Genomic DNA, 25,286 nt, shown 5'->3' on the forward strand with positions numbered 1-25,286 from the left:
CTTGGTGTACCATATGCTTTCTCCATATAAAATAATCTATCTTTGCCCCACTGATGTTTTGTACTTTGAATTTTATTTTGACTCTGATACTAATCTTGTCATACCTGCTTGCTTTTATTAACATTTGCCTTGTATAGCATGTTCTACCCTGCTATCTGCTTTTGTTTTTTCTCCTCCCTTAAAACATTTTAAAATAATTTTTAATGTATACCAGCAATACATGAAGATATTCATAAAAGCATTATGTATGTATAAAGATCTACTACCTCTCAGTAATTGTTCTTTTTTAAAATTGCCTGTTACTATCATTTGACCACTTTTTTCTTATCCTTACCTCTTAAATTTTTGGTTCTCTCTATATTCTTGATATTAACCTCCCACCTGTTAAATATTTTTTCAGAGTACAGCTTGATATTTAATTTTGTTTACATTTTCAGATGTAAACATTTTAGAATTTCGATGCAGCCAAGTCTTTTTCATCTTTAAATTTTTATTTAAAAATATTTTTGTCCTAAATAAGAATGTCTCCCTTAGCAAGTGATGATAGATTTTCCAGATTTTTTTTTTAACTAATACTCCTTACAGCTTAAAAATGTTTAGGTATTCACTACCTGGAATTTATATTTTTCTGAAAAATTTGAGAGAGAAATGCTGTGTTTTATTTTGTTGTTTTGTTTTTTCATGAAGAGCCAGTTGTCTCAATAGCAATTCTTTTTTAGTCTGTCTTTTCCCCACTGATGTAAAGTGCCATCTCTCTTAAACACCGAATTCTTCTGTATTCACAGATCTATTTCTCAGTTCTTTACTCAATTCCACTTGCCTATGTCTATCTCTATGCCACACAGTTTTAATGACAGTAGCTTTGTAACATTTTGCTATCTGGTTAAGCAATTCTCCCTCCCTCTCCTCCTGCTTCCCTCCTAACCTCATGATCTTCTGTAATATCTGAAAAAGTGTCATGAAAAAAACTTAGGGGGTTTTATTGGAAAGTTTTAGGGATTTTTAGAGTTTTCATTTCATTAAATATATAAATTTGAGTAAAGGACTGACATATTTATAGCATTGGGTTTTACCATCCACAGACACATTATTGGTCTCTACTTAATCGTATTTTCTTTTACGTCATTCAGTAAAAGTTTTATAGTGCCGTCTCTAAAGTTTCTTTGCTATTCATTGCTACTCTCTATGTAGTCACTTAGTCTATTACAATTTCTGATGGGTGATTGCTGGTATATGAGAGTAATTGATTTTTTCCTTTCTTTGCTTAATGTAGTGAATTATATCAACAGATCTCTGCTATTGAATTAATCTTGCATTCCTGAGATAAACTTTACATGATCATGATGAATTATTATTCTCATTTGCTGCTGAATTAACATTTCTAGTATTTTACTTGGGATTTTGCAGCCATCTTTATAGATAAAATTGCTATAATTTTTCCTTGTCTTTTGTTTGTCTTATTTTGGTATTAAGGTTAACTATATAAATTGGTTAATTTTATATCTTTTTATGATTTGATACAACTTATAAAAGGTGAATGTTATCCGTTTCTTGAAGGTTTGAAGAATTTGCCTAGACAACCGCCTAGACCTAGAACCTTTTTTTGGGATAGATCTTTGACTATCATTTCAGTTCAGATTTCCACACATTCTTAAGCCATTTTGAAATTTTATATCTTTCTTTAAAAGTTATTCCTATCTTTTTCAACTCTTGTGATGTGAAGTTGTTTGTATGATTCTCTTATAATTTAAAAAACTTACAATTTTTATGTCCTTTTTTATTCCTGATAACTTTTTTGTGCTTTCTCTCATTTTTCTTAATCATATTTGCCAAAGAAATCTATTTTGATCATATTTTAATCATTAAGAATCAATTTTCACTCTCTTGGTAGTATCTTCCCTATTGAAAGTGCATGATCTATGGTAATACCTCTTTCTGCTTTCTTTTGGTTATCCTTTCCTCTTGGAGTTGAAAATTTTGTTCACCTATGAACTACACTTCCTTCCCCAGGGCCATTTGCTTGCCTCATAGAGATTTTGCTATGTAGTGCTTTTGGTTTTCATTGAGTTCTAAATTTTTGTAATTGCCCTTTTAATCTGAATTATGTAAAGGTTTGCTTTTACACTACCCAGTACATGGATTTTGGGTTCTGTTTTTGTTTTATTTTATGTGACTGCCTGCCTGGAGTTTGTTGAGACTGTCTTTCTATTTTACCATATGGTCCACAGGAATGCCTGCAATCTCTCAACATTAACTTTCATGTTTACAATAGACTTTTGGTGGATACTGTTTGTAAATTTATAAAATTTTTGTTTTTTACTAGTTTGCTAAGGTGTCTTTAAATTAAATCACAAATTGGTGTTGAGTTTTAACAAATACAGATGGTCCCCGACTAACAATGGTTTTATTATTATTATTATTATTATTATTATTATTATTATTATTATTATTTTACTTTCTGATGGTGCAAAAAGCAATACGTAGGAAATAGAAACTGCAGGTTTAATTTTGAATGTTGACCTTTTGGGGAGCTAGCAATATGCCATACTATGATATTTTGTCATGATGCTGGGTCAGTATGAGGGTAAACAACCAATACTCTACACCTACAGTGTTGCCAGCATATTTTGGATATTGTTTTGTGTTTTTGTGTCCCATGTCTACAAAATGACCATCTGTGTCTCCTGCTTCTGGTGAGAAAAAGAAGAGGAAGACAATTACTCTTGAAATTAAACTCAGCATAATTGCCCAGCATGAAAGCAGCAAGCCATAATTACATAAATTACACAAGATTCAACACTTTATTATAAAATATGCCTTCGTTAGATGATTTTACTGAACTCTAGGTTAATTTAAGTGTTCCTAGAAAACGTAAGTTAGGCTGGGCTAAGCTATGATGTTTGGTAGGTTGGGTGTATTACTGATTTTTTGACTTATAATATTTTCAAGTTATGATGGGTTTATTGGGATGTGACCTCGCTGTAAGTGGAGGAGCATCTGGACTTATTTTGGAACCAGTAGAGATGATAATACTTTCTTCCTAACTTCTATTAGTTTGATTAATTACCCTGATATATTTCACATGTCTCATCTATCTTATGCTCTCCTTTAGAAACATAGCTCTGTACATTCTCCAAGCCATATTTGTATTCCCATTTACAATGGTTATATCACTGAGACTAAGGTAAAATGTTGAGGTACACCTACATTTTTTGTAACCTTCTAATTTACCTATCTCATTGGTAGAGGGATGGTTTCCCATTGTGTTCTATGAATATTTAAGTAGGTACCTCTCAGTATTTCCTTGGATCTGAGGTCCCTGGTGAAGATGGGCATTTGTTTTCCATATGAGAGCTTGCTCTCATTCTGCTGCTCTATCTCTTTGGGTTTCAACATGGCCTTTAACTTTGTAATGGCTACACTACCACCCTCTTTTATAATCTCATCTTTAAGGTTGGTTGGCTCCTGGTCTTTTTTATTTTTCTATTTTTATTTTCAATTCTGTCCTTTAAGAATACAACCTTTCCTCTAGAGATCCTTCTCTTCCTCTAGCTTAATTAGCCTGTCTTCTTTCCTTTTTTTTTTTACCTTGCCATTGTTTCCATTTTGACTTCAAAATCTAAATATATATATAAATTTGGAACAAATATGCCTTCTGCTTGATTTCCTGAATAGACCTGATTCCTAGGGAGAGAAGAATCCATACTCTTTTCAACACTCTTCCTAGCTTTTGGGATTATAATAGTATATTGCTTCTCTCTACCTCAAACCCTGACATAACAAACATTTGCATTTCTCTTTTCTATTTACGATTAAAATCTACCATTCTTCTGTAATTGAACACACAGCTTGAGTACCTAAAATTCCATTGGCACATCTCGTATAGTCAATATGTCTGGCACCAACTTAGAACATAAACAGGTGACTCTGGATATACCCCATGTGAATTAAAGAACTTAGCCCCTCCCATGGGTCTCTTATTGGCCCTATAAAAGGATGCAATTCAAATGAGGGTAAAAGGAAGCCAACTGGGTGAGATTATCTAATGCTACCTGTTCATCCCCAGCATAATAGAAGGGCTAGAGTCTCCCAAACTCATGTTTTGAAATACACATGAAACTTGTGCCATTACACCTTAAAAGCCCTCGTCTGCAATTCTGGCTCAGAATAAAGCACAAATTTTCCTATTCACAAACACCTTTCTCTTCTGCAGCAAGCCTGTCTCAACTAAATCTATATGAACCAAGACTGGCCTATGAAGCCTATTTTCGCAAAGCCCTATTCCAGTACCTCTAAAAAAATATTAACTTGCCTATGGACACTAGCTACCATAAGATGCTATCACTTGGAAAGGTCAAAGGACTAAAAGGCTTAAGATGACTAACACACAAAAGCCCTGTGTCCTGGTATACCAGATGTCCCATCTCCACACATCTTATCTTGGTCTCATAATTCTAGTCAGAGTGCCTATTTCCTCAAGATTTAACAGCCAATGCATATTTGTATGTGTTGGGGCTTAAGAGAGACAATTACTCACATTCCTTTCCCCTCTAAGTCCTCAGTCAGCTGAGTAATAGGTAGAGGAATCAGTAAAATGAGTATCAACATACAATATTTCACTGATGAATCTGTATCTATGGACAAAATTGGGCTAATACCATCCCTCCACTACCTCTCCCACCCCTCCCAATTCCTGGTATTGGGATGACCCACCCAAAGGAGAACATACAAAGAAAACACTTACCTGGAGAGCTTCAAAGGGGCGTGGCTGCTCCAAAAGTGGAGACAGAGAGGTGCTCTTCACACCCTCCTCTGGAAGGCAGCCCTGGGCCTCAGCAGGTACATATGAAAACTGGATCTGAATGGAATGCATACAATACAGGCAGGGTGTGCAGAAGAGAGAAGAGAGCTGTGTGTGTGTGTGTGTGTGTGTGTACACACAATGACTCTCTCTCCTATGTCTCCATCAGAGAACACAGGCTCCCCTTGGGAGAAGTGAGTAAGAGCTAGAGACAGAGGTCAAGAGTGATATTCCATTATCATTCCCTACTTGGAGAAGAAATGGGAAATAAGGACAAATGGCAGATTCTTGTCTCCATGGGTGGGGGAAAGGCCCATACTTTTTACCCTGTCCCAGGAGGGGTAGGGGAACCAATTCTTCCACACCCTAGGTATGACCTCAAATTCATTCCCAGCTCCCAACCCAGATATCAGGAAGAGTGTTATTAATAGGTTTTGTTAGTAGATCATTACTACATTAGAACTCAGGATGGCAGGGGTAGGGTAATGGGCCAGAGTTTCAGGCTGATGCCAACCAATCCCCAGATACGCCCATTCACTGAGCTCTATCTGATTAACAAAAAGAAGCAATGGGAACACCAATGAAACTAGGAAACCCCTTCCAGGGCACTTCGCTAATAATTGCTCTGCAAGAACTGTTTGGCTGCTGGAGTAAAAAGGGTAATAGCAATACCCAAGAGTAAGAAGGACCAGCCTGCAAGTCTTGCGTCTATTATGTGGCTACTCTAGTCTTCTGGGTGTTTCCTCTCCATCACCTCAAGTCCAAGGAGGAGTCGCTGAAAGACATGCCGCATTTGCAAGAGATTGGGCGCATTCAGGGCAGTATGGCTGTAGATAGACATCCCGCATTTAGATTGTGAGAAGCCATCCCCAGACAAAAGTCCCCAAAGTAGAAAAACCCAAAAAAGGACACTACTTGGGAGCTTGAGAATGAAAAGTTATTTATCAAACGGTGATTGAAAAAGCCAAAGTTTTTTGAGCCCGAATCCAGAACGGTCAGTGGGAGTCTCTCTCCTGTTAGCTTCATTGGTCCACCTACCCAACGGTAGATCTTCTACTGAAAGGCAAAATCACAGTCCTCACGGGGGCCCGGAGTGCCCTTCCTATCCAGTTCCAGCTGAGGAGACAAAGCAAAGGCAAGACTCTTCCCACCGCCACAACTGGCAGCCTCCTCTTCCCATCTGTAACTCAGGGAGAGACCCACCTACCCTACTTAGTCCACATCAGGAAACAATGAACCTTTTCAGGGACACAGGCTGTACCCTTTGGGCCCTTCCTAAGCACTCTTCCCTCACACAGCACAGGAGCACTTAGTAGAGGCCCAATGTCAGGTTCACATCACTCACTCTCTTGAGGAAGCTAGAATACCCAGAATCAGAAAAGAATAGGATTGGCATTGAAAATTAATTTACCAGGTCAACAGATACAATCAATCTCTCCCAAAGTGCCAAAGAGTCATGTCCACTTTCAGTCCACATGATGTGGAAGGAGGAAATGGACTCAACCTGCTAAGAAAAGGGCTTTCAGATTAAACACAACAGGCAAAGGATTCAGCGGGGACCAATCATATGAAGGAACATAGAAGTGACAGAGAATAGGGAGGGGATTCTGATGGCAGGAAGGGCAAGTGGCATCCTTTGACTAAGGACCTAGAGAGAAAGCAGGTGGGACAATCAAGCGTGGGGGAGTCACTTAGAAAGCCAGGTACCTAAGTTCTAGTCATGGCTTTTGCCAGCAATTTAGCACGTGACTTTGAGCTTATCTAGGCTTCAGTGTCTTCATCTGCAAAAGAGCGGAAAGCATTTTGTTCAACTAGATGCCTGTTATAGTTCTTTGAGATTATGGCATCCTCCACAAGCGTGATTGACAGACTATTACAAGATACTCAGGAGGGGCCAAAGAGAGCCTTACCGGAGCAGGAAATGCCTTTTGGCCCCATCTCTAATGAAAGGGTCACACGTATACACATTCACACATACATAAGCAAAGTGGCCGACAATTTCATCCATAGCAGCGGAGATACATATAGAAAAAAATAAATACTGTTGATGCTCAAGTCCTGCACTAGGGGAGAGGGGTCCTGAGGGTATAACTTGGAGGGACTCCAAGGGCAGGGGAGAAGGGTCCTTTTATTTGATAATAGCTTTCACCTGGCTCTTCCTTCCCCAAACCCAGGGCAGCCAACTCTTTGGAAGAAGCCACTCTCACCTTACCCTCCTCAAACCACCAACTCACCTGTTGCTGAAACAAAAATGCACAGATCCCAAAAGAAATAATCCCCTAGTTAGCCATTAAGACATGAACAGAATCTACCACACCTGAGATTACTTTTAGTGGGCAGCTGGAACCACATGCCCTATTTCCCTGAATGTTGTTTTGGACCTATCTCACCCAAAGTCACTTGGGTTCACCCTCTGGGTGAAGGGGGAAACTCGCCTGGACCATCCCTTTATTTCTGGTCTTTTACGGTTGTTTCCAAATTTTTAAGTCAATCTCATTGTGAGAGTGAGCCAAGAAGTTAACCTCCCCATGTAGGAATCCAAATGGGAAGAAAGGCTACCACGCAAGTGCGGTTCCAAGCCATGCAACAGGACCTGCAGAGCAGACTCGCGCCGTTCCCCAGACACCAAGAAGCACCTCCCAGCCATACATCCACATGGACTCTTACATGGCCTCTCCTAGCAGAGGTAGCTGGGGCTATTGGGGAGTGGAGAACTTCAACCTCCCATCAACCTGGGATCCCTGTTTAAAAGATACTAAAAATAAATTAGTAAACATTGCTGTTTACAGAAATAGAAATCATTTCTGTTTCCAAAGGCCTCTCACCAATCCAGTCCTGGACATTTCCAAGACTGCCACCCCTGATACCCTCTTCAAGGTCCGCCCTGGTGGGTGGGTAAGACACCAGAGTCCTTTGAGACTGGCAGCTCCTCAGGCACCTGAGAATTCCAGTTTCACATCTCTTCTTCCAGGGAAGGGATAATCTTCAGGACTCTGGAGAGTACTGGGGTTCATCCCTTCTCACCAGTTCCTGGGGGCTGTCCTGAGGCAACCCTCCCCCTTTTAGGACGATTTTCGTTTTGTAAGAATTCCTGCAGTTTCGGGCCCCCAGTCCCTCCCCAGCGTCCAAAAAGCCTGCCTGGACGCACCCTCGGAGCGCAGGAACCAGTCTGTGCCTTGCTCTACCGACATTGGGAAAGAGGGATGGGCAGAGAGAAGGCAGGGACAACGGCCTGGGGGATCGTCCTTGGGGGACGACTAGCAGCAATGACTGTCAGACAGGCTGGCGGTAAGGCTGGGCGCCTGGCCGGGGACGGAGCCGGAGCTGTCCACCAGGCTGGAGGGTTGCGCGTGGACGCGGGGCGTGCGGCGGCGCCCCCGGTACTCGATCATGTCGGGATGATAGGCTGGGTGGCGACGGGCATGCTTGGTCAAGTGGTCGCTCCGGGAGAACTGCTTGGGGCAGAGGGGGCAGGAGAAGCGCTTCTCGCCCGTGTGCGTCCTGTAGTGGCGGGCCAGCTCGTCGGAGCGCGTGAACTTCTTGTCGCAGTCGAGCCAGTCGCAGGAGAAAGGGCGCTCGCCCGTGTGGGTGCGCTGGTGGGACTTCAGATGCGACGACTTGTAATAGGCTTTGTTGCAGCCCGGGAAGGGGCAGCGGTGGCGCTTGGCAGCAGGCGTGACTGGCCTCCGACGGGGGCCTGGACCCGTTGCAGGGGCGTGACCCACGCCAGGGGCCACGCCAGACACGCCACCCGGGACGGCAGGCGCTCCGGAGACGGCAGGCGCGCCGGGCACCTCGAGCGCGCCAGACGAGTGCGCGGGCCAGGAGACTTCGGCGGCGCTGGAGGCCAGGGCCGGCTCTGAGCACAGGGTCGGCGCGGAGCACGGGCTCGGGCCGGAGGAGCCGGACGAGGCGCGCAGAGCTTCCCCCGAGTTCTCCCCGAAGCCCTCCCCAGAGCCGCCGCGCAAGTCAGCCAAGACGCTTGCAGCCAGCAGGTGGGGCGCGGCGCCGCCCGCGCCAGGGCTGGGGGCGGGGACCTGGGAAAGCAGGGGGACCGACGCGGGCCCCGGTGGCCCCGGACCCGGCAGAGCGGACTCCGGCGGCGCCGCCGCACCCACCTCCGAGCCTGCGGCTCCGCCCGCGCCCTCGGGGTCCTGCGGGCGGCGGTGAACCACGGCGCCCGCGGACATGGACACCAAGCACTCGGCGGCGAAGTAGTCCAGACACGCCACGGCGGCTGACATGCTGGCACCGCCGGGCCGCCGGCGAGCGCGGTCCGAGCGCAGCCGGCCGCGAGCGAGAGAGTTCTCGGGAGCGTCCGTCCCGCAGCCTCGGAGCGAGAAGCAGGAGGCCCGGTGCGCGCCGCCCGCCGCCCGCCGCTGCTGCCGCCGCCCGCGCGGAGCCCGCCCCGCTTGACGCGCCCCTGACGCACCGGAGCCCGCGGGGGCGGCGGGACCCGCCCCGGTCCGCAGGACACCCCCTCGGAACGCGCGGCCCACCGGCCTAAGTCCTTGTTAACAGCCTAAGAAATTATCTTGTCTTCGCGTTCTTGCCTCTGCTGGCGAGCCAGGTAATTTTAATAAAGAGAAAACTCTCCGATCGTAACTTCTGGGCAGCCTGCCGGCTTCGCCCCCCCTCGCCCGCTGGTCCTCCGCCAGCTGGGTGTCCGGCGGAGTCCGAGAAAGTTTTTTTATTTTTTTAAGGAAAAAAAAATGTTAATACCTGACCTGTCTTTCGATTCATAATGACGATCGTTAGTTAAGCGGGCTGGAATTGCATTTCACTTCTGTCCACCGCTGTCAGACCAAATTTAAAATCTCCCTAAGTCTGCATCAAAAAAAGTTTTCTCATTTAACAGTTCCACTGTTAATCCCGGGTCGGTACCAATTCCCTAAATAGATCCACTACGTAGCCATTAATTAATAGCGTTTTGAATCAGAAACATTTTTAACCTTGAAAAAGCAAAGAATCCTCCTCTCTCATGGTTGAAATTGAAACTTAAAATCCTTTGAATAACGATTTAACTAGTCAACCAACGAAAGAAAAATGCATGCTTAAACTGCATTAACCTGTCACGGGCTTGCGAACAAATTTCCACGCTGAAATATAAATTATAGACTAGTAGCGAGATAAACACATTAAAATGGACTCCCACAATTTTAATAATAGAAAGTCACGTTTCTAATTAGACAACATCTTTTATTTTTCTTTTGACAAAAATTAAAAATAAGAAAATGCAGCAAGTGATATAGAATTGCTCAGATGCTGTTTTGGGATTGTGGAGGTTTTCTAGGTATATATATTTGTATATTTCTTTACTGCTTTCATTTTTTCCCTCGTTTGATATTTAAAAAATGGAAAACATAGAAAAGCAAACAGGATGATTTCTAAAAATGGTCATAGCAGGGTTTTTGATGTACACAAGCTTTACTGATATACTGAATTATGTGCATTTTGTTTGTAATTCTTCAGTGCTTTTTCTTTTGAAAATTAAAAATACATATACATCCAGAATGACATACCTTTATATATGTACTTCCTAGAATAATCAAATGTGATATATTTGTCATATTTGCTTCAGGTTTTTATTTATATTAAAGATGACAGAGTTGAATGTCACTTTATTCCCCTCCCCAGTTCCATTCACCTTTCTCCCTCCTCACTTCCCTAGGTAACCAGTGTTATAATGTGTGCACTCTTCCAGCATTTGTTATTATACTTTCATTACCTAATTGCCTATATATTTTTATGTAAACATATATCTATGCTTATGTACTTAAAATTTTCTTTATAAATGGTACAGTAGTGTACACACCATTTTGCAACTTACTTTTCCCTCTCAGTATGATTTTGAGAACTATCCATACTGATAACTATAGAATCTATTCATTTCAGTAGTTTTATAATATTGTCAGCTTTATTACTTCTGTAGAGATTCCATTCTAAAACAGAGAATTATTGTAAAGTTGCTTGCTTCAAAAATTTAGACAGTTAACTCTCAATCTACAAATTAAAAGTCTGTCAGAGATAGAATTCTTTGCTAGCTGTTTTTAATTTTATTATTTAGAAAAATGGGAAGATATTTTAAAATGCAGAGAGGCTATCACAAGCACCGCTTACCTAATCTCATAAAATTGGTAAATGTTAACATTTTACCATATCTGCTTCAGGTCTATTTTAAAAATTGGCTATTTAACATTACTGATAAAATTAAAATCCCTTTGTACTCCTCTCCAAAACCATTCTCCACCCTTTTCTCCAAAAGCAAACACTATCATGAATTTGGTATGCAACTTTACAACCTGGGTTTTGCAACAAATGAACCCATAAAAACATCGAACGTTGCTTTGATTTTTTTAAATGTACATGTGTGTTGTTAAACTGTACCTATTGTGACTTTTTTTTTCTTCATGGCATGTTTCTATTCTTTCTCTCCATGGTGATAAATACACATCCAATTCATTCATTCTAATTGCTATATTGTAAAGCCATGCCTGTGAATGTGCCGTGTTTATTCATTCCCCTATTGGTGAATATTTAAGCGGCTGATACCATGATACCAATATTTTGGTACCATGGGCATTGCTAGAATGAACATATGTGTACATGTGCTCCATGCACATGTGGGAGGATTTCTCTTTGGGGAGCCTAGATGGGGAATTGCTAGCCTGCACATACATTTTCAGTCTTATTAGAGGCTGCCAAATGGTTTTCAAATTTACACACCCATCAGCAGAATATGAGAGTTGTTTCCCTCACGTGACTTTCAATAGTTTCTAGATTCAGATTTTCTGTATTTCTGACAATTTGATTTGTTAAAGACCCAGTATTTCGTTGTTTTATTTGAATCTCCCTCACTGTCAGTGCAGTTGAGGATTTTATTGGCTATTAAGGTTTCTGAGGCTGTGATTTGTTTTTTTGCAGTCACCCATTTTTCCAGTGACTATAAATACTTTCACCTTTGTTCCTCTTAATTTGTAGGAGTTCGTGCCTATAAACCTATTGTCTCAGTCTATGACTCCTCTTTTAACTGCTTTTGATACCTTTTGTACTATAGAAAATTTTAAATGTGATCATATTCATTGATTTCTTCATAGTTAATGTCATTTGTGTGCCTTACTTAAAAACAAAAAACAAAAAACAAAAAGCCTCCATACCTGATGCATGAAGAGAGCTTCCTATGTTCCCCCCCCCGCCCCACCCCCTTAACATTGTAAAGTTTTATTTTCTCCACTTGTAAAGTTGATCCATCTGGGACTTATTTTTTTTTCTATGGTGTAAAGTAGGAATTTAATTTTACTCCCCTCTCCCCCACGTGGAAAACTATTGTTCTGGACTGATTAGCCCAACAGTTTTTCATTCCCCCATTAATGTGTAATGCCGCTGTGGCTGTAAACTAAATTTCCATATATTCATGGACATGTTCCTACTTTTTTGCCCTTTTCCACTGATCAAACCAATTCTGCGCCAATACCACACTGTTTTAATTATTGTGGCTTTATAATAAGTCTTCATATCTGGAAGGTCATTTCCCCCCTTTGTTCATTTTTAAAATTGTGCAGGCTGTTTTTGAGCATCTGCTCTTCCATGCTAACTCTAGCATCAGCTTGTCAACTTCCATTGAAAACCTTTTTTGGTATGTTGCTGAGTGAAATGTATAGGTTAAATTTTGGGAGATGTGACATCTTTATAAAATTGAGTTGTCCAATACATTAATGTTATTCTGCTTTCTTCATGTCCTTTGATAACATTTTATGATTTGTTTATGAAACACTCGTACCTCTTAGTTAGGTTTATTCCTAGGTACCTTACAGTTTTTGCTGCTCTTGTAAGTTGGAGTTTTTTCAAGTTTTTAATTGGTTATCACTGCTGTTTGGAAATTTATTGATTTTGGAGTAATCTTGTTTTAGCTAACATGCTGAACCTTCTTATGAAGTAGTTTTATTTGCAGATTCTCTTGTATTTTCATGTAGATAATCATACTATGTGTAAATAACACTCTGGATACTTTTCCCCTTTCTCATCCCAGTGAATGGGCTGGGACCTCCAATAGAGCATCAGATATTAATGGGGAGAACAAGCATTGTTTCCCTATTTCTAGTGCTTTGAGAATGTTTCTAATGTGTTGTCACTATTTATGATTATTTATAGAAATCTTTTTCAGATTAAGTAGTTCCCTTCTATCACAGTTGCGTTTAAAGTAGGAATATTTTAAAACCATGAAATGAAAACTGAATTTAATTAAGTGCTTTTTTTCTAAAACTATTGGGATGATTATAGGTTTTTTCTTCAGTATGGTAACATAACGGGTGATTTTGATAGATTTTTTCTAATGTGGACTTACCCTTGGATTCTGAGATAAACCTTGTTTTGCCGTATGTACTTTTATTTTTAATACACTGCTTCATGCAGTTTGTGAATGCTTTCTAATTTTAGCATCTAGGTTCATAAGTGATATTGGCTTATAATTTTCTTTCCTTGCACTGTTTTTGTCCATGTTTCGTATCAAGGTTATTGTTGTTGTTATGTGCCCTGGCCGCCCAGGAACGAGGGACGTCCACAGCGTCCTGTCCTCACCAGCCCTGCGCGCCTCCTGTAGGCGCGCGCCTGTGGCTTCCTGTATGCAGTCAGTCCATCTCCTATTTGGTCCTCCTCTGTTCCTGCTGCCTTCTATTTCCCCTGCCTTCCCATGATATGCCCAAAGAAGAACAGCTTCAGTTTTGTCATTTTTCCCTCCAGCGATGTTTCAGGTTTGTTTTTCTGGTGGCCCAGACTATCTGTAGAGCTCCCCTCCAAGACCATATCTGAAATGAATCCATTTTTTTTTTCTTATCAGCCTCTTCACTGTTCAGCTTTCTCATCTGTGCATAGTAATTGGGAATACAAGGGTGTGACTGATCTTAGCCCTGGTCTCCAGTGACATTTCTTTGCTCTTGATGATCTTTCTTAATTCTCACCCAGAAGGGTCTCAGCCTTCTTTTCGTTTCTCGGTTGCAGCCACCATTTGAATTGATGATTGATGATTGAACCAGGATAAGCAAAATCTTTAATAATTTCAGTGTCGTCGTTTCACGATTCTTGTCTTCTTGATGATCAAATGAAGTCAGGCTTTGGCACTTTCCTCTTTTTACTTTCATCAGAAATTGTTTCAAATCATTGCTACTTCCTCCCAGTAAGATGGTATCTCCTGCATCGTCTTAAGTTACTGATATTTCTTCCACCAATTTTCCCTCCTCCCTCCTCTGAGGCTGCCCCCGCTTTTTGAATGGTATGCCACCCTCATAAAATGCATTTGGAAATTCCCCTTTTAAAATTTTCTGTGACAATTTATATGAGGCAGGTATTTTTTGTTCCTTAATGTTGGTAAATATCATCTGTGAAATCATCATATTTGGAAAATTAAATTCAGTTTCTCTCATGACTATTAGTTTATTTGGGTTTTGTATTTTTTGAGCCAATTTTGGTAATTGACATTTTTCTTTAAAAAGTATTATATTTAAGCCTTTAAACTTTTGGTATATGGTTCATAGCATTCTCTTATTATTTAGAAATTCTCTACAATATCTACAGTTAGATCTTTTCATTCTTGATATTATATATGTGTGAATTAGCTATTTTGTCTTTTTTGTTTTAACAGCAATTTGTCTATAGCCTTTTTAAATATGAGCTTTTGTAGATCCTATCTGTTTCTTTTTAAACATATATGTTTAATTTCTGTATTTATTTGTATTAATCTCTTATACTTTTGTTGAGTTGAAAGTTTATTCATTTAAAAAAAAAACTTTTCAAGTTAAATACTTACCACATTAGTTTCCAGTCCTTTTTATTTTAAAAAAATATAATTTAGGGCTATAAATTCATTTTGAAGAGATGTTCCCCTTGCTTTTCTGTATCCCACAAGTTTTCAAAATAATGCTTTTATTGTCATTCAGTTCCAAATACTTTGTAATTCCACCGTGATTTCTTAAACGCTGAATTTTCAGAGGGGTGTTTTCTCCGGATGATGGGATCCTTCCCATCAACAGTGCAGAAAAAGGTAATATTTACTTCTGTGTAGATGATTGTCTAAGGAAAGCTCTTCCTGAAGTAAAGGAGGTTTAAGGTGCATGGTACCAAGAAACACAAGCAATTTCGAAACAATGTTATTAGGATCTGGAAACATCACTTTGTGAATAAGTGTTCTGCCATAGTGTGGGCACATGGTTCTAAATATTTCATTCTTTCAACCAATTCCCACCCATGGCTTTCTATACCCCAAGCATTCTTCTAGGCAGCTGGAATTACATTATCTCATGGAGTTTATATTGCAGTGTAGGATTTTGCTCATGTTTTTCTTAATTTGTGGACATGGTGCTGATACTGCAAATTGTCTAGAGGATCCTCTTGGATTTTGAAAAAGCAACGTGCAGGAGGGGCTTGAGGCTGGAACACTAGCACGGGTCTGGAGGTTGTGGAAGGAGCTGTCCCTGTTCCAGTGGAAGACACCCAGCCTCACTCCGTGAAGAGTCCCCTGAGAGATTTCTCTGGCAGGGACGCAGAGCTGGAGGAAGTTGCGAAGAGGCCTTGTATGTAGGTAGTTTCTCCAGAAAGAGAGGCGAGTTTTCTTACTGTTTATTATTTCTTGGGATCAAGGGATTCACTGGACAATGGTCAGGGCTTCGGTAGCTCAAGGCAATGAGAAGACTTTGGAGTCTCTGTACAGCTGGTATCCTATCACATGAGCTATTCTGTAACCAGTGCAAGGGGTGCATAATCCCTCAGGAATCGGCTCTGGAAGTGTAATGGGGGGATTGCTTGGAATGGAAAGTAGAATACGGGTAATTCCTCACTGTAGTGTATACTGTGGCCTTGAAACAAATGCTACAGAAATAACCTCTCCCCCAAGCCCATCCAAAAGCTTTCAGAGCCACGTCAAAGAGGTGTTCCTGAAGACCCTGAGAAGCTGACCTGTCCATTCTTTTGGTCACAAGTGGTTCAAAGGAGGCATGTAGCGGGCATTCTATAAATATATATAGAACAAATGAATAGAAATATAAACTGACAGATTAGTATCGCTATTCATTCATGATTACCAGTCTCAAATAGACATTGAACCTGTTTGCCTCTGTGCCAGTCTCTCTCCCAGCTTTTGGCAAAGGCCAGTGCGTCCTCATGAGTTCCAGCTCCATGATTTTGCGCTTTCTCGGGGTACACAATCCATAACATACCTCCTACCTCTCCTTCTCTGTAGAATAACCTGAGTCTACATTCAATAATGGACTAATATCTCCAATACTTAAAAAACACCTCTCTATTTCTCTGGGCTCTGCATTGTCCTCTAGCCACTGACACATAGCCATATTCCCGCTCGAAGCCCAGTTTCTCAAGAGCTGAACATATTCTGCATTCTCTGGTACCACTTTCTTACCCCCATGCATCATTAAAATTGCTCCAATACGTAGCTCTCAATTTGCTACAGAAATTCTTCTTGTTAAGATCAACATTGATGCACAACCCTGTGGCTGTACTTAATGCCACTGAAAGGTACACCTAAAAAATGTGTAAAATGGTAAATTTTGTTATGTATATTTTACCCCCCAAATTTCTTCAAAAGAAAAAAAAGTCAATATCGACCATGTTGCTAAATCCAACCCCCCAGTCACTAGCACTCTCAAAGCAGTTGAGTAATCCCTGAAACAGTCCCTTTCTTTGGCTTCTGAAATTCTACATTCTTTGAGGATTTTTCCTTTCTTTCTGATTGTTCCTCCTCAGTCTTAATTGCTCATTTTTCCTTCTTTAACCTTTAAAATATAAAGTTTGCCCTGGCTGGTGTGGCTCAGTGTACTGAGTGCTGGCCTGCAGCTCAAAAGGTTGCAGGTTCGATTCTCAGCCAGAGCACGTGCCTGGGTTGCAGGCCAGGTCCCTGGTCAGGGACTTGCAAGAGGCGCCCATCATTGTTTCTCCCCTACTCTTTTTTCCCTCTCTTTCCCTCTCTCTGAAAATACATAAACGAAATCTTTAAAATGTAAAGTTCTACAGAATTCTATACAATACCCTCTTCTCTGAGTTCTACCCACGGTCTCTAGGTGATCTGTAACATTTCCATGGCTTCGGTACACCACTGTACGAACAGCTTATGAAATGAGAAGCTTTTCACCAGACCCATTTTCCAGAGAGGCAGGTAGGCTTGCACCCATCTGGCTGCGGGGTCACTTCCCACCCTCCCTGCGATGTGCCACAGATACCTCAGGCTGAGGGTGTGCAGGAGCGGTATTCGTGGCGGTTAGCCCCAAGCCTACTCTCCCTGCACTCTCTCTATCTCAGTGAACAGCGCTTTCATGCTGTCTGCTGCTCCAGCCAGGAAACTGGGTGTCACTCTTGATAGCTCCTTCTCCCTCGGTCCCCACATTTAATTCTTCTTCATGGTTGGTTAAGTCTACCTTTAAAGTATATCTTTAAAAAATAGTAAGAACATAAAGTATACCTTGACCATTCACTTCTCTCATTCTCCCTGCTAATACCCTCATCCAAGCCACCAGCATCTTCTGGCCACTGTAATAACGTAACGTCCTCATTAGTCCTGGGTGTCAGGGTGCGGGCGTCTTCGGTGAGCCACTGTTCTGCCCACACGAGGCTAGAGCGGAGCGAATGAAGGGAAAGAGAAGGTAAGGGCGCGGTCTGGGCCAGTGGGAGGCCGGCCCGGAGGGCCTTGTCCACCACCGCAGAGTGAGGCGGGAAGTGTTAGGGAGCGTTTGGAGCAGCGGCGTGATCTGAATGACTTTTCAGAGAATGAAACCGCTTTGGGCCCTTGTGGTGGCCATGAGAGTGGTGAGAGGTGGTCGGAGTCGGGACGTCTCTTGCAGGCACAGTGAGGGATGGCTGCCGGCTGGTGCGCGGCACGCAGGGCAGAAGGGAAGGCGAGGACTCACGGCGGACTCCGAGGATTTCAGGCCAGCAACTGCAAGGATGCACACTTTATTCTGAGACAAGGGAGCTGTATGTTTTCATATGTATGTTCCTGGAGGACAGGATTTCTAGCTCTTGGTAGAATTTCTCAAATTATTTGTCAAATACTTTTTAGTACAATTATAATAAGATATCTTTTTTTTTAAACTAATAGTTTGTATTAAACTATAAAATCTACTTTTTAAAGATTTTATTTATTTATTTTTAGAGAGGGGAAGAGAGGGAGAAAGAGTGGGAAACATCAATGTGTGGTTACCTCTTATGTGCGCCTCCTACTGGGGGCCTGGCCCACAACCCAAGCATGTGCCCTGACTGGGAATTGAACCAGCAACCCTTTGGTTCTCAGGCTGACACTCAGTCCACTGAGCCACACCAGCCAGGGCTAAAAATCTATTTTTTCTATTTTTTATGATCTAATAACTTAAATCTAAGGCTTTAGATTCAATTATTGCTCAAACCCCTGTTTTCTTAGCAGTCTGGTTTCTTTTAGATCCAGCTGAACTTCTTACATGTTATATTCAGTCTCCTGTTAATTTCTAAGGCTAAATAAATTGACTTTCTGAAAAACAGGTGAGCCTTTATTTGACTAATTTCAGATACTTTTCAGGGCCTGTAGTGTTGTAGCTTAAAAAAAAAAAATAACCACTGACAGGAAGAATAAGCACATAATAAATAATCAGTAAACATTTTTACATAGGAGACTGAGAGCAAAGGCCCAACTGAGGTGTTTATATTAAGACAGAAAAAAAGAGGGTGACAAAGTTCTGAGCATAATGGCCCAATAGTTCCACAATATGCGTGGAGTCCAACAAGCCAGATTCAAATCCCAGCATGAGACAGAAGCCCCTCCCCTTTCACATGGTGGGAATGTAAATCGGTGCAGCAATTTGAATAACTTGCAAAGATGGTGATATACACACCCTGTGACTCAGAAATTTCACACCTTAGTATAAACCTTTGAGAAACTCTTGTCCTTGGCCCCAGGAGACAGCTACAAATGGGTTCAGTCCAACATTTGCTGCAAATTCTTGAAGCAATTTAAATATTCATTGAAGTACAAGGCACCACTATACAGTAGTAAAAATAAAGAATGAACCAAAACTAGCTAGATTTTGGGTGTCTTCCGCTCTGTAAAATAGGGCAGAAAAAAAGCCCAAGATTTTAAAAGAATGTGTCAAATAAGATACCCTTTACACAGAGGTCAGATACATGGAGATTATTACTACATTAGCACGTTATAGTTGTTAATAACACAAACAAAGCAGCCAAGCTGCCAGGTTGAAGGTGCTCACTCCTTAGTAGGTCACCAGCTATGTGACATTGATTAAATTACTTCTCCCTGCTTATAAAAACGGAATAATAATAGCGTCTACTTCGTTGGGTTGTAGTGAGAGCCAGGTAATACATGCAGTGTGATTAGACCGCATTTAGGCATGTTGTAAGTACTATGTTAGTTGTTATATGTTGTTTTTCCACACAGTATTCACCCTCATATCTATCCATGTATTAAAGGATAATCCATTCACAAGTGTGATAAGCACCGCCTGTGGTTCAGCACTTATCCCTGGAGTGGGAGGGGAAAGAATGGCATTTCCACAGATTCTTCAGTGTTTCACTTCTTTTTTAAAATCCTGAAGCAAATAAGGCAAAAGATAAAACTTGTCAGTGTGGGTGGTGGGTACACTCCTGTGTGCTGTGCTGTTCTCTGCACTTTCCTGTGTGTATGAAATTCTTTCTTTAAAAAAATAATTTCAGTACAGAGCCTGGAATATTACTTCCACCAAAAAATAAATATTTATGAAATGAGCATGTGACTGGGAGGTGGCGTGGACTGAGGAGGTGGCCCCGGGAACGTTCGGCGGGACTCCGTCTCTCCTGCCCCTGGGCCCGAGGGGCCGGCAGCAGGGCCTGGGGCCCTGCACGCGGGGGGTTCGCGTCAGCCCCGGCGGATTCAGGGAGACGGTGGGGCAAGCACGGCTTTAAAGGTTCTGAGGGCAAATGATTTTGAACTCACAATTCTGTGCCCAGGCGCATACATCGTTCAGTGAGAGCAGAGTAACAACACTTTCAGCAATATTAGGGTTCATAAAACATAGCATTCAAGCATCCTCTCCGGAAGAGTAACTAAACAATGCACTCTGGGAAAATGGAAAATGAATCAAAGAGGAAGGCATATGAGGGGCACAAAATCTGGTGACAAAGCCGCACAACTTGTGGTGAAATTTAAAATCATTATTGACTGAGGAGAGTGGAGAAAGGAGAGAGAGAACAATCTGGAATTGCAATCCCTAGTGATCTTTACTTGGGGGGTAGCAGGGGCCAAAGAAAACAGCAAAATCACAGAGAAGGTTCTCAAGAAACTGGATCTACTCAATAATTGAAGATATTGATTCTATAAAACAAGTTTAAGCATGTGCTTAAAATTAGAGGAACCATGGGAAAAATTGAAATAGGATATATAACTATAACCATTAAAAGAAAAAAGTTAAATAAGAAAACCTCATTAATTCAACAAAAAGGGAAGGAGAGACAGTAATAGAGTAAACAGAATATGCAAAATATGATGGAAGATATTGGTCCAAAGTTTCAGGAATTACAATGTGCGTGGATTAACTAACTCTATTAAAAGACAGCCCCTCAGATTGGAAAAGAAAGACCAGAAACCGCAGAGAGCTCTATGCTGTTTACCTAAAACACTTAAAACAAAATGACTTAGGAATTAAAAATTAATAGAAACAGATGCAACGAAGAAACTCAAATTAACGTTTTAAGTACAGAAAAAAAGAACATGGAAGATTCAGTTAATATTGTTAAGCTTTATTCTCAAGCAATCCTGGATATTATATATGTATATATACTTTATGTGGGACATTTACAAAGAAAAATTCAATAGATTCTCTAAAGTAGACATTATACAATTTCCATTCACTGGCCACATACATAAAGTTATTATTTAACAACAACAACAAAAAAGTAAAAATGACAGACCAAAAAAAATCTTGATCCTCTTGAAAATGAGAAAGCACGCTTCTAATTAACTTGGATTCAAGAGGAATTAAAATTAAATTACAAACTCCTTAGAAATGTACAAATGAGCGCATTTCGAGATCTGTGAGTGCTGCCAAAGTGGTACAAATGGAAAGATTTACAGCTCTAAGGGCCTGTAAAAGACAGAAATTGTGAAAATAAACAAATGAAGCATTGACTTAGAGGTAGAAAAAGAACCAGAAAAAATAAACCCAAAGAAATAAAAGGAAACAGAATAAGAATAAAAGTAGAAATCAATGAAATAAACAAACAAACAAAAAATTGGCTTCATTACTAAAGCCAATTTGCCAAAACCAATAAAACAGATGAGTTCTTTGTGAATCAAATTAAGAAAAAAAGGAGATATAAATAATGTAATGAACAAGAAAAGTGGGGAAAAGTGAATGATTGCTATGTACAATTTTAAATAACTGCAATTAAAATTTAAGATGAAATGTTTGATCCATAAAAGTACAAATCACCAGAGTTGATTCAATAAAGAGGAGAAAAACTATGGACCATCACCTGAAAATAAATGGGGAAAAAAAAATGTAAAATCTACTTAAAAAAAGCACCTGAGTAGTTTTGCAAACTGGAGCTACCAAAATGAAGGAACAGATATCTCCCATGTTATATAGATGGTTTCTAGCCTATAAAACAGATTGAAAGCTTTCTAGTTCATCTAAGCAGTAGCTCTAAATCTAGTTCTGAAATCAGATGAACATAGTAATCAAAAAAGGTTAATTTCACTTATGAATATAAATACAAAATTTCTAAATAGCCTATCAAATCTAGCAGGGTATTAACAAAACAAAACAAAACAAAACAAAAAACTGCATCATGCCCAAATTGAGTTTATACCAGGAAAGGAAGAGTAGTTGGAAAGTAGGAAAATACCATTAATAAAATGCATTGTACCCTCTCAAGAGAAAAAAAATGATTATCTCAATAGGTGCTCAAAAAAGTAGTTGATAAAATGCAATACACATTCCTAGTTTAGAAAGGAAATCTTAATAAACAGGTCATAGAAGTGTCCTACATTTGCAAAGATGTCCCCATCAAAAATCTACAACAAACATAACACTTAATCACGACAGGTTTGAAGCTTTCCCATTAGAATGAGAAACAAGACTGGGAGAGACGCTACTACTACCATTTAGCATTGAAATAGATGTCCCATTCAGTGCAATGGTAAAAAAAAAAAAAAGAGGGCAAGAAATAAGATATATAAATATTGGAAAGAAAAATTAAAAACTGTCACTTTGGGCAGATGCTGTTTCCATCTACCTGGACAAAATCCAGGAAAAGTATCTGCGAAACTTGAGAACTAGTAAGATATTGGTAAGGTGACTATAGGATTGTCGTGAAGGTATACAACAGAAGTGAAGTTCACAAATAAAGGCCTGAATACATGGCGAAATATTTACTGTTTTATGATAGAAAAGCTCAGTGCTATAAAATGACAGTTATTCCCCCAAACACTGTATCAACAGGTTTCTGTATGGGATTTGTTAAGCTGGCTCAAATTGATCTAGAAGAGAAAAATAGCAGGAATAATGTTTAGCAGATTAAAACACATCATTAAGCTTTACTAATTGATTCAGTATAGACTGGCATAAGAATAGACCAATAAATTGATGGAACAAAAGAGATGGTCCAGAAACAGACATACATTTGTGAGAGTCCCATATATGACAAAAGTGACGTTTCAAATCATTGTGGGAAATGATAAGTTTATTGAAGGGTTTCAGTGATCATTTTTGTGGGGAAATAAAGTTTCATCACTTCCACATACAATATAAAAAGTAAATTTTAGATGGAGTAGAGATCTAAGCACAAAAATAAAATGAAAAGTACTGGGATAATCATCTCAATAGATGTAGAATAAGTATTTGACAAAATTCAAGATCCAGTCATGATTAAATACACTTAGACAACTAGCAATAGAAAGGAATGTCCTTAATTTGATAATGGGCATCTACAAAAGAAAAAAAAAAGGCTTCATTGTGCTTAATGATGAAAGACCAAATAAAAGATTTTCCTCAGACTAAAAACAATCCAAGGATGTTCACTCTCCCACTTCTATTCAGCATTATGTTATCTACAGCTTGGAAAGGAAGAAGTAAGACTGTCTATTCTCAGACGAGATTGTCTACATAGAAAATTCTAAGGAATTTACCAAAATGTTACTAGCACTAGAGAGTAATTTTAGTAAGGTTGCAGGATACAATAATCAACAGCATTTCTATATACTAACAATGAACAAATAGAAATCAAAATTTAGAAACACTATTATCACCCTGGCTGGGGGATTCAATTGGCTGGATCATTGTCCTGTGCACCAAAAAGGTTGAGGGTTTGATCCCCAGTCCGTGCACATATCAATGTTTCTCACAGCAATGTTTCTCTTTCTCTCCCCTCCCCCACAACCAAAAAACATATCCTTGGATGAGGATTTTTAAAAAACAGCATTATTTACCACCAAAACCAGTACCATTTTAGTACCGTTCCCCCTAAATGAAATATTTAGTATAATTTTAACAAAATATGCATTTTCTTTGTACTTAAAACTATAAATCCCTGAGGAAAGACAGCAAATACCTAAATAAATGGAGAGACAAGCTGTCTCCATGGATTGGAAGACTCGACATTGGGACCGTGTCAATTTTCCCAAAACTGATATATAGATTCAATTCAACCCTAATCAGAATCCAAGTAGGATTATTATTATTTTTTTTGTTAGACATCATATTTAAAATTGATATGAGAAGACCAAGGAACTAAAATAACCAAAACAATTTTGGAAAAAAGAACAAAGGGGACTCATACTCTCTGATTTCAAGAGTTAAAAAAACTATTGTTAAGAACAGTACAGTACTGATAAAAGAGAAGACACAGGATGAATGCAGTAGAAGAGAGTTTCAAGAAATAGATCAAAATAGCAAACTGGTTTTTAACAGAGTTGCAAACACAATTCAGTGGGGGAAAGGAGAGTATTTTCCATGGGTGGTGCTCAAACAATTGGATGCCCATATATAAAATATTGACCCTCAATTTATACCTTTCATCTTATACAAAAATAACTCAAAATGCATCATAGACCTAAATGTAAAAACTAAAATTATAAAACTTCTAGAAAAAAAAAAAAACCTTTGTGAATTTGAGTTAGGCGAAGATTTCTTCGATATGATTTCAGCAGCTGATCCATAACAGAAAATTGTGAGTTCAGCTTCATGAAAATAAAAAAATTTCTCTGCAATTGACACTGTTAAAAAATGAGAGCTTGTGGAATCAGGTGGGTGCTAGACGTATTGGGGGATTGCTTCACAAGTTACATAAATTTCTAACCACTCTGCTGTACACCTGAAACTAATAAAATATTATATGTTCACTACAATTGACAATTTTTTAAAGAATTAGAAAAGAAGCCCAGAGGCGAGGAAATACATTTGCATATTACATATCTGACAAAGGACTTCTACTGAAAAAAAAAAGAACTTTATGAATTCGATACTAAAAAATAAATAACTCAATTTTAAAATTAGACAAAAGATTTGAACTGTCACTTTACCAAAGAAGATAAACGATGGCAAGTAAGTACACCCAAAGATTCTCCACATCGTTAGTTGCTAGGGAAATGCAAATTAAAATTACAACGTAGTACCACTATATACTTATTAGAATTTTTGTTTTAAACCTGGCAATACTAAGTGCAGAGCAGCTGGAACTCTCGTACATTGCTGGTAGGAAAGCAAAATAGTGCAATCACTTTGAAAGACAGGTTAATAGCTTATAAAGTTAAACACACACACACCCCCCCCATATGATTCAGCACTGCCTCTCCTAGGTATTTAGCCAAGAGAGAGGAAAACTTAAATTCACCTTTATGTGAATGTTCATAATGGTTTTATTCATAATAGCCCAAACTCAGAAACAACCAAAATGCCCTTTGGCTGGTGAATGGCTCCACAAAGTGTGGTACTTCCCTGCGCTGGAATACTATTCAGCACTAACAAGAACTGCTAACGCGCAGCGTGGATGAGTCCCATGTGCATCATGATAAGGAAAGAAGTCAGACAAAAGGCGGCGCCCTTACCATTCCGTTCATATGAGAAAGTCCTTGCCAACAGGATGGCCAGGGTGGCCAGGGGCTAGTGAGGGAAGAGGGGCCTGAATGGATCTGGGTGTTTACAGGCCTGTTTCGTGTCTTGTTGGGGGCGGGGGGCGTTGCACGGCTGCATGAATTTGCTAAAACTTAGAGTGGTACATACAGTACAAGGAGAGAATTTTACTGTGTGCAGATATTAAGATGTGAATTAAAAATAGCTGGCAAGTATGTAGACTATTATAATGGTGCAGTAGGGGAAGAAAGACATGAGACCCGGAAACTATGACTTTAAAGATATGATAATTACAAAATATTAAATGCTTAGGCAACAAATGTTACACAAATTTAAAAATCAGGCCACAGGCTTGGTGAATATATATTTTCAGCATATATAACAGACCGAGG

At 40.0% G+C, this 25,286-nt stretch overlaps 1 protein-coding gene across 1 annotated transcript; it reads right to left on the reverse strand.

The window, feature by feature from the left end:
• Positions 1-8,058: 8,058 nt before the first annotated feature.
• Positions 8,059-9,045, reverse strand: KLF14 (KLF transcription factor 14). The gene has a single exon (XM_054564042.1). The coding sequence runs from the start codon at positions 9,043-9,045 to the stop codon at positions 8,059-8,061; it is 987 nt and encodes a 328-aa protein (XP_054420017.1).
• Positions 9,046-25,286: the final 16,241 nt, after the last annotated feature.

This window comes from Pteronotus mesoamericanus, unplaced genomic scaffold, assembly GCF_021234165.1.
Source record: "Pteronotus mesoamericanus isolate MK-2021 breed Mesoamerican mustached bat unplaced genomic scaffold, CSHL_Meso_final scaffold_85, whole genome shotgun sequence".
NCBI lineage: Eukaryota > Metazoa > Chordata > Mammalia > Chiroptera > Mormoopidae > Pteronotus > Pteronotus mesoamericanus.

Excerpts from the sequence above, each read along its gene's own strand:
- KLF14 (XM_054564042.1), bottom strand. The coding sequence starts at position 9,045 with ATGTCAGCCGCCGTGGCGTGTCTGGACTACTTCGCCGCCGAGTGCTTG.